Source organism: Orycteropus afer, unplaced genomic scaffold, assembly GCF_000298275.1.
Source record: "Orycteropus afer afer isolate SDZICR_OR568_19922 unplaced genomic scaffold, OryAfe1.0 scaffold00249, whole genome shotgun sequence".
Taxonomy (NCBI): domain Eukaryota; kingdom Metazoa; phylum Chordata; class Mammalia; order Tubulidentata; family Orycteropodidae; genus Orycteropus; species Orycteropus afer.
In genome coordinates, this window is record NW_006921836.1 from 2,939,270 (window position 1) to 2,949,130 (window position 9,861).

Here is a 9,861-nt window from a genome sequence, read left to right on the forward strand (position 1 = left end):
GGGTCTTCCTTGTAGGCATATGGATATTATCCTATCACTGACAGCATTGTACTTCAGGACAGATCTTGAAACATCCTTTGTGATGATGAATGCCATACCATTCCTTTTCAAACTGTCATTCCCGGCATAGTAGATCATATGGTTGTCTGATTCAAAATGGCCAAAACCAGGTCTTCCTTAACTAGTAAAAAATGTCTGACTTGAGCATTATATTTTTTTAAGAACTATCTATATGGGATCAAATTGACAACAGCAACTTGAAAGATTAGATGGGAACTTTAGGGGGCAGTGAATTTAAGTTAATTGAGGAGGAACAACTCAGAAGAGGAGGGTGAAAGGGTTATACAACTCAAAGAATGTTATCAATGTCACTAAATAGTACATGTAGAAACGGTTGGGGAAAAAAAAAGAGATTTTATTTCACTAGGTCTCTCTATTGCTGCTATGGGAAACATGGTCCATTACTTTTCCTTCCTTAGTACCTATGTAGAAACTATGTTCTCTAAGCCAAGATGATGGGGGAGGGAGAGAAAAACACAGAAATTCCAGAAACAGGTGCTGTTCACTCTGGTCCTTATAAAAGGAGCATGAAAAGAGATGAAAAGAAAAGGTTGTGATTGGACCCAACTCCATAAACATTCAAAAGTGTGTGAGGAGGTGCTGGACTTAATATGGAATTAATAAAAAGACATTTAACTGAAGCAGAATAAGAAGTAAGATGGATACATACAGAAGAAAATTGGCTCAGAGGCAAAAAAAAAAAAAGGAAACAACATGAAGCTGAGTGAGCAATGGTGTTCTAGAAGATCTGAAGCAGCAATGCCAGCTCCAGCTTACATGAGAAGTCACAACCAGAAAGAAGCAGCAGGGATATGAGGACGGAAGGATATACAATGATAGCAGATTGAAATATTTCTGAACTACTAGGTACAAAACACCCCAGCAAATAGTGATGAAGAGGAATGGTGCAGGGAAAGGAAGCCTTGACTTATACATCTGGGTTCCAGATGTGGCCCTGAGCCTAACTGACGTGTGTTTCCCTTCTGAGCCTGTGTTCATCTAATAAAACAAGGGGGAGGTTGTGAGGTGGTGGTGGGGGTCATGTTATCCGGGCATCTCTAAAGTCCTTTCCAGTTCTGGCTTTCTATGAGTGTGTGACAGCGGGAAAGATGTGGAAGTATGAGCAGAGATCTTATGATTTCCTGTTCAACGTGATTCTTGAATCTCCAGCCTGGCACGTGTCATACGCTCAGTAAACCTGGTACATTCACTCAGAAATAAATGAATGAGCACAGTGCTACCATTGGGGAGAAAGCCATCTGTCTTAGTTACCTAATACTGCTACAACAGAAATACCACAAATGGGTGGCTTTGACAAACAAATATTTATTTTCTTAGTTTGAAAACAAAAACCATTGTCATCGAGTCAATTCCAACTCATAGAGACCCTATAGGACAGAGTACAACTGCCCCATAGGGTTTCCAAGGTTGTATATGTTATGGAAGCAGTCTGCCTTATCTTTCTCCCAAAGAGTGGCTGGTGGGTTCTATTAATACTGTCTCATTAACATAAAAAGAAAGTCCATTCCCAATTGGGATTAAGGTCACTATGACTTGACAGCACACAACATACCAAAAAAAAAAAACCAAACTGCCATCAGAGTGGATTCAACTCATAGCGACCCCTCCTTGGGTTTCTGAGGCGGTATCTCTATGGAAGTAGGGGTTAGGATTTACAACACATATTTTTTGGGGACACAGTTCAATCCGTGACACTGTCTGAGAGACAGCACTTGATCTCAAAAATAGAATCTGTAACTAATTAATTTACATATTCATTATGCAAAAGCAGAGTGGCTAATATTGTGGCCTTTTCAGTGATACATCAGGGCTTTGTCAGGCAGTGAGTGTGGTAGGAGGCACAAAAGCAAAAAAGAACAGGTCCAGTGTAAGAGAGGTAGAGTGGTCTGCTTTGACCAGAGGACAAGAGGTATACGGATGAGTCATGGGAATAAAGCTGGAAATGTGAGTTGGGGCCAAACTGGCTCAGGCCAGCCCACTCAGCAGCACTTGCCCTCTATTCAAAGAGGTAAGGCAGGACTGTTTTTAAAAGCACAGGTTTGGAGCCAGGCATGTGGGTTCCAATTCCAGTGTGAACCATAAGTAACTAACTTAACCTCTCCATGCCTTTGCTTCCACATAGGTCAAACGGGGGGAAAAAAAAACAAAAAAAAAAAACCAACCAGTTGTCATCAAGCAGATTCCAACTCATGGCAACACCATGTGTGTCAAAGCAAAATGTGCTCCATGGAGTTTTCAACAGTTGGGTTTTTGGCAGTAGATAGCCAGGTCTCTCTTCTGAATGCCTGTGGGTGGACATGGTCCTCCAATTTTCCAGCTAGCAGCCAAGCACATTAACCTTCTGTTAACCTTTTGTTACTCCTCCATATAGGTAAAAAGGTGATAATAATAGTTCTTTATGCTAAGGTTGATGCAATGACTGAACTAGTTAATACCTACAGAGCACTTAAACAGTGCCTATGGGTTTAGGCTCTAAGAGAGCATGCAGTAAGTATTAGCCATTAAATTGTTATGGTTATTATTAACTTTGAAATCACTAGTGCCACTGAACAGGTAATGACAACAGCTTCTCTTTCAGATGCTTATCGGGCTGTGCTGGGGAGGACACAGAGAGGTGGAAGGTGAGAGATTGGTTAAGAGCTCCTTGCAATTCTAGGTGAGAGGGCTGAGCATCCAAAGCAGCAAAGAAAAGGAAAGAAAGGGAATGGGGAAGGAGAACGAGCCAAAGACAAATATATCTGAGCAGTTTTATTGATCAAACTTGACTTGGCAAATGCTTTGATGTGACTGGTACAGAAAATAGAATAGTCAACAGAGACAATAAAAAGAGTTCGTCTGAAAACATCCATTTTCCCACTGAGATGTCTCTTGAAATCACTCTAGGAAATTCATCCTGCCTGCCTGAAGGTCCCTTGGTGGCACAACAGCTCAGTGGTTGGATACTAACCAAAAGGTTGGTGGGTCAAACCAACCCAGAGGTTCTGCAAGGGAAAGACCTGGCAATCTGCTCCCATAAAGATTACAGTCTAGGAAACCCTATGAGCAGTTCTACTAGGTCACATGGGGTCATTATGAGTCAAACCTATATCAACAGCACCTAGCAACAACAGCCCTAGACTGTGAGCTTCTTATTCAAGTTGTTATACTTAATAGTCCTGGTACACAGCAGGCATACAGTGTTTGCTGAGTGAGTAATTGTCAGCATTACCAAAACAGAAATGCAGCAGAATGACCCCAGTTAGTGGAACTGTGGAACACGTTACTTTGAACATTTATAAATTAGCAGAGCACACCTTTTCATAACACAGAGAAGAGCGAATACTGAAGGCTGGTGAGCTGTCATATTTGCTTTTTTCTGTATAAAGCTGTTACATTTTGGAGGCATCTACTGCCATTTGAGAACAATCGGTGAAAATACAAAATGATTCCCTGAAGTTCTTTACATTCCGTAAAGATCTAGGTGAAGATATAAACAAGGCTACCAGCAGGCTGATAACAACAATTAGGAGATTAATATCCGTGAAATGATAGAGACCTAGAGCAGAACCCCATATTGTGAGTGCATTATCGGATGGTTCTTCCTCAGATTCAGCTCAACATCAAGTCAATGGATGTTCACCAAAATGGGGTAACTGGGGGTGGGGGGAGGGAGACTGTCTCCAAAAGAAAATCTGTATGTCTTTTCAGAGAAATGTCTTACACCTTCCCAATGTCAACATTCTGCATTTATCTGGAGCAGTTTCCCAGCCTCAGCACTAGTGTAATCTGGAGCTGGGAAATTCTTTGTTGTGGGGGCTTCCTGCCCATAGGAGAGTTTTACACAGCTCACAGACTCACAGAGTTTCACACATGCTGACAAATGTGATGGAAACCTCTCCAAACCGCTGAGAACGCAGGGCAGGATTTTCATTCCTGTTTGACAGAGAAGCAAATGCTTTGCAAATGTTTGATGTTTTAAAACAGGAAATATTATGTTTTATGTAAACTAAAGTGCAATTAGGCGCCCCGGTGGTGCAGGGGTTAAACACTCAGCTGCTAACCAAAAGGTCAGGAGTTCAAACCCACCAGCCAATCCACAGGCGAAAGATGAGGCAGTCTGCTTCCTTAAAGAACACAGTCTTGGAAACCCTATAGAACAGTTCTCCTCTGTCCTATAGGGTCACTACGAGCTGGAGTCGACCCATTGACACACAATAACAGAGTGCAATGCTTTAAAAAGCAGCCACATGGATAACATCCTAGTTCTGCCATCAATTGAGTCAGGCCTCCTGAGAATTGCTTCATCCGTCAAGGCTTGTTTCTTCCATTCATGAAATGTGGGTTTGAGCCAGGTGAGCATTAAGACTCCTCCTTGCTATCTAACACTATCATGCTCTCATCCTATGCCAGGAAATTTTTGTTTTATTTATGTTACATGAGGGTGACTCTTAACCTACTTGCCATGCAGCTACTATCACACAAAGCAATGGGTGACAGGCCTCAGGTGCAATGTGTTCCACCTGGGTGGCTACCTGAGTTCCATCCAATACTTGTCTTAAGACTTGCTTAGAAACCAACTCCAGGTCCCTTGGTGGTGCAAATCTTGAACACCCTCAGCCGCTAATAGAAAGCCTGGAGATCGGAGTCCACCCAGAGCGCCTCAGAAAAAAGGTCTGATTACTTCCAAAAAACCAGCCATTGAAAACCCTATGGGGCACAGTTCTACCGATACACATGGGGTCACCATGAGTTGGAATCCACTTGAAAGCAACTGGTAGTTCCTCCTACCCTTTTAGTTAATCTTTCTGCCTGAAATACCAAACTAAAGTCAATACATTAAGCGCAATTTACAAGAAAGGGGAGGCAATGAAAGAAGCCACAATCACTAAAATCAGGGCGATCATCAGCAACCGCCCACACAGCCACTCCGCACACGCAGTCCCCGAGGGGCTGTCTCTTTCCATCTACACCCATACCGCCCACCACCACCACCACTGGCACCCATTTAGGAGGGTAGATCTATGTCCCTTGTAGGTAGGTCACTTCGTGCAGAGATCTAGGAATCAGCAGATCGACGTTAAAACTCTGTCACTCACTTCTAATAAATCACTTCTCTGGGCTTCCGACAAGAGGCTGAATTTGGATGACCTCCCAACTCCCTTTGATCTGCACAGGGCAAAGTCAGCCTGAGGCACCGCCCCGCCCTCGCTTCTGGGGCCTGTTCTCCCAGCGCTCCTTCCGCCGATCTAGCAAACCCTCCCGGATCCCTTCCGCAGCTACAGCTCCTCCTCCCTGCTAGGTAGTTTGTCCCGGCACGCTCCAGCCCCGTGCTCCTCCAGCAGGTCGGCCGCTACCTGGTCCAGCAGCCGGTAGATGCTGATGCCCAAGGTCTCCACCAGCAGCTGCCAGTCGGCCCCGGCCAGCGCGGGCTGGTGGAGCTCGCTGCAGGCCTCCCGGAACTGTTCCTCCAAGAAGCCACCCGCAGCAGGTTCCATTCTTCCGTAGCCTAGCTCCTCTGCTTAGACAGAAGGCTGCAGACAACATTGGTGTGGGTTAGAGGGTGGGGCCAGAGGGGTAGCCCCAGAGGGTGGCCCCAGTGTGATTGGCAGAGAACAGAAGAGGAATAGGGGAGGAGGCGGAGCCTACAGAGAGGCAGGGCCTGGTGGGCGGATGTAGAAAGTGGGCGGAGCTGAGCAAGAGAAAATCAGAGAAAACTTGGACTCAATCTAGGGTGAAACACAGGGGCTGAGGAGGTAAAGAGATTTCCTGAGGGAAGGGAAAGAGAGAAGAAGGAAGACACTGTTGTCATCTCAGAAACCCTCCTCAGCAACACATCTTATAATACCTCCCCATTCCCTCCAAATTTTTCTTTGGTGTCTATCCTTTACCTTTTTTGTAGATGGTGGTAAATTTTCTGAAAGGTTGATAGACTTTGAAAGGGAAGGCAGAATAGAAGTGCTTGAGAATTTTCTGAGGGATCAGTTGCTAGAACTGTATTTAGGGAAATATCTTATTTTCATTATGCATTTAAAAGCATATTCTGAAAAGGACTATGGGATCCATCAAGAATCCCAAGGGATCCCAAAGAAGCAAGAATCCCAAAGAAGTCTATGGGGCAAAAGTGGTTAAGAAATCTAATCCAGGGCAGCTATCCAAGAGGGAGAAGCAGGAGTTCTCATATTGAATATACAAGATAGTTTTGCCACCCTGGAAGGTGGAAGATTATCTGAAAGGACCATTGCATCCGCCCGGGATTTCTGTAGCTTGCTCAAATTAGATCGTTGTCCAACTCAAATATATTTTTATTTCCTTTAAGTCCTTCAGGTATTGCTCTATTGCCTATGAGTGGACCATACGTGGCTTTAAATAGAGTTAAGTTGTTTAAATAAAACAATGTAACAGATCCACTTGGGTGCCAATAAACTGTGGAAATCCATGTTTCCTAATGTATAAACTGTGGAAACCCATGTTACCTAAGGTATAAACTGCAGAAATCCATGTTTCCTAATGTATAAACTGTGGAAATCCATGTTTCCTAATGTATAAACTGCGGAAACCCATGTTTCCTAACGTAACACCAATGAGGGTTGAGAAAAGGATTAAATCAAATAATAGATATAGAAAGTTTTTGCACAGTGCTTAGCTTAAAGTAAATATCCAATACAAATGTCCACTTGTTTGACATCACTATATTGAAATATCCTTCTGTACTTAAAAGGAAGCCTTGAAGTCGATGGCCAACTCCCCATTTATGCTAATTTGCAAGAAAAGGGATACAATCATAATTTGCAGGGGTCTTAGTCATAGTATGTGTAAGTTACTGTTTTATTTAATTCAATGCTATTTTGTTTTATTGGGTTGGAGGTATGTGATATTTTAAACTAAAATTCAATTACTTGAAAAAGCAATTGCATCTAAAACCATTGGCTATAAAGTGTGTACTTTCAGGAATCATTTCTATAGTTTGTTACTAAAGAAGTTTCTCTGAACGTGTAAAACCACTGAGGATGAAAGATTTTCAAATACCTTCAAGGAATCCCATTATAAGGTGTTCTTTTATGAAGCTGCAGCTTTATCACTGTATAAAACCAAACCAAACTCACTGCCCTCGAGTCAGATCTGACTCATAGTGACTCTTCCTTGGGTTTCTGAGGCAGTATCACTATGGAAGTAGATCACCAAACTGAGAAGTGGTTGGTGGGTTTGAACCGCCAGCCTTCTGGTTAGCAGTCACATGCCTTAGGACTACACCACCAGAGCTTCCTATCACTGTATGTTGTTGGTGTTATAACAAAGACAAGTATGAGAGTATAAATGGCATCTTGGAAGATGTGTAAGATGGGAATTAAAATTGTATTTATTGCTTGTGTTTAAAAGTGTGTTTATCTGGTCAACTCAGAACATATACATTTAGGTATCTTGTGATTTAGATCTGTGTTTATTTTTTTACTGTTAATCAAAGGACAGAATCATGCTAGGAAATAAGTTTTTATTTTGTGCAGTCTCAGGGATTTGGAAAAGTGTCTAGAAAGGCCTGCTCACCGGCAGGACTTGCCTTCATTACCCATGTTGGTTTCCTTTGTGAAAAACAACTGTCCAGAAGAACTTCCAGCAATATGGCAGTCTATGTTCCTAGCCTCAAACATAGAAATACTGACTAAAATATAACAAAAATGGTTTTAAATACATAGCTTAGCTGAAAAGAAAGAAATGGTACAGTCCAGATTTTGGGGTTGGGGAGGAATAAAATTCATAGACACACTGGAAAAAAACTAAAACTCCATAGCTATGATGTCACTTCCAACTCAGAGTAGAACTGCCTTATGGGGTTTCCAAGCCTGTAATCTTAAGAGTTTCGGTCATTGCTGTTCAGTGCATCAAGTCTACTCTTCAGATGGTCTCTAAATTCAGGTGGGATATAATAAAGGTCACATTTTGGCTTCAAGACTTCTTTTAATCGTCTTCAGCTTCAACTTGAACTTACATGTGAGCAATTGATGGTCTGTTCTACAGTCAGCTCCTGGCCTTTTTTGGCTGAAGATACTGAGCTTCTCCATCCCCTCTTTCTGCTGATGTAATGGATCTGATTCCTGTGTATTCCATCTAGTGAGGTCCACATGTATAGCTTCTGTTTATGTTGTTGAAAAAGGATATTTGCAATAAATAGGTCATAGGTTTTGCAAAATTCTACCATGCAGTCTCCAGCATCATTTCTATCACCAAAGCCATATTTTCCAACTACTGATAATTCCTCTTTGTTTCCAACTTTCGCATTCCAATCACCAGTAATAACCATACATCTTGATTGTATGTTTGGTCAATTTCAGACTGCAGAAGTTGGTAAATATCTTCAATTTCTTTGTCTTTCACTTTGGTGATTGGTGTGCAAATTTGAGTAATAGTAGTAGTAACTGGTCTCCCTTATACTAACTCACCCACTCACTCACTCACTGCCGTCAAGTTGATTTCAACTCATAGCAACCCCTCCTTGGGTTTCTGAGGCAGTATCACTACAGAAGTAGATTACCCCTTCTTTCTTCCAAGGAGTGGCTGGTGGGTTTGAACCGCGAGCCTTCTGGTTAGCAGTCAAATGCCTTAGGCACTACGCCACCAGAACTCCTTCAGGATAGATCTTGAAACACTTTTGTGTCATGCCATTCCTCTTCATTTAGTCTTTCCCAGCACAGTAGATCATATGGTTGTCTGATTCTGAATGGCCAAAACCAGACCATTTTGGCTCACAAATGCCTAGGATATCAATCTTTATGTGTTCCATTTCATTGTTGACATCTTCCAATTCTCCTACATTCATACTTCGTACATTCCATGTTCTGATTATTATTGGATGTTTGCAGCTGTCTCTTCCCATTTTGAGTCATGCCACATCAGCAAATGGAGGTCCCAAAAGCTTTACTCCCTACACATCAATAAGGTTGACTCTACTTTGAGGAGGCAGCTCTTCTCCAGTCGTATTTTGAGTGCCTTCTGACCTGAAGGGCTCATCTTCTGGCATTGTATCAGACAATGTTTCAGGACTATGCATAAAGTTTTCCAGTAATATATCAGACAGTGTTTCACTGTTATTCATAAGGTATTCCCTGTGGCCAGGGTCTCAATTCTTTGAGACGTGGATGGCCCCTTCCTTCTTCTGAGTCTGTCTTAGTCTGGAAGTTCTGCTGAAAACTGTCCACCATGGGTGATCCTGCTGGTATTTGAAATACTGGCAGCATACCTCCAGCCTTACAGCAACATGCCAACCACCACAGTATGACAAACTAACAGAAGACTAAGGTATACCTGACCGAAGCCATGATGTTTTCAATAGCCTCATGTGCATGTGAAAGCTGGACAATGAAGAAAGACAAATGAAGAAGAGTTGATGCTTTTGAGTTGTGGTGTTAGTGAAGAATACTGAAGGTACCATGAACTGCCAGAACTAACAAATCCGTCCTGGAAGAAGTGCAGCTGGAATGTTCCTTGGAAGCTAGAATGGCCAGGCTTCATCTCACTCACGTTGGTCATGCTGTCAGAAGGGACCATTCCTTGGCAAAGGATATCATGCTTGGTAAAGTGGAGGGTCACTGAAAAAGGGGACGGCCCTCAAGGAGGTGGATTGACACAGTGGCTGCAATGATGAGCTCAGATATAGCAAGGATTATGACACTGGGGCAGGACCAGGCAGTTTTTCATTCTGTTGTACATAGGGTTACTATTAGTCAAAGCCCACTTGACAGCATCTAACAACACAATCTTAAGGGAAGCAGACAGGTTTTTTTTCCATGGCCTGGCTGGTAGGATCTA

At 42.6% G+C, this 9,861-nt stretch overlaps 1 protein-coding gene and 1 pseudogene across 1 annotated transcript in view; one reads left to right on the forward strand and one right to left on the reverse strand.

Moving 5' to 3' along the window:
- Positions 1-5,555, reverse strand: part of LOC103204447 (phosphatidylcholine transfer protein) — a 38,041-nt gene extending 32,486 nt beyond the window's left edge. Inside the window, exon 1 of the mRNA XM_007949645.2 lies at positions 5,415-5,555. Within this exon, the coding sequence (XP_007947836.1) occupies positions 5,415-5,555 (141 nt within the window). The remainder of the gene's footprint in view (positions 1-5,414) is intronic.
- A 1,437-nt stretch (positions 5,556-6,992) lies between these two features.
- Positions 6,993-7,112, forward strand: LOC122150822 (annotated as a pseudogene).
- Positions 7,113-9,861: the final 2,749 nt, after the last annotated feature.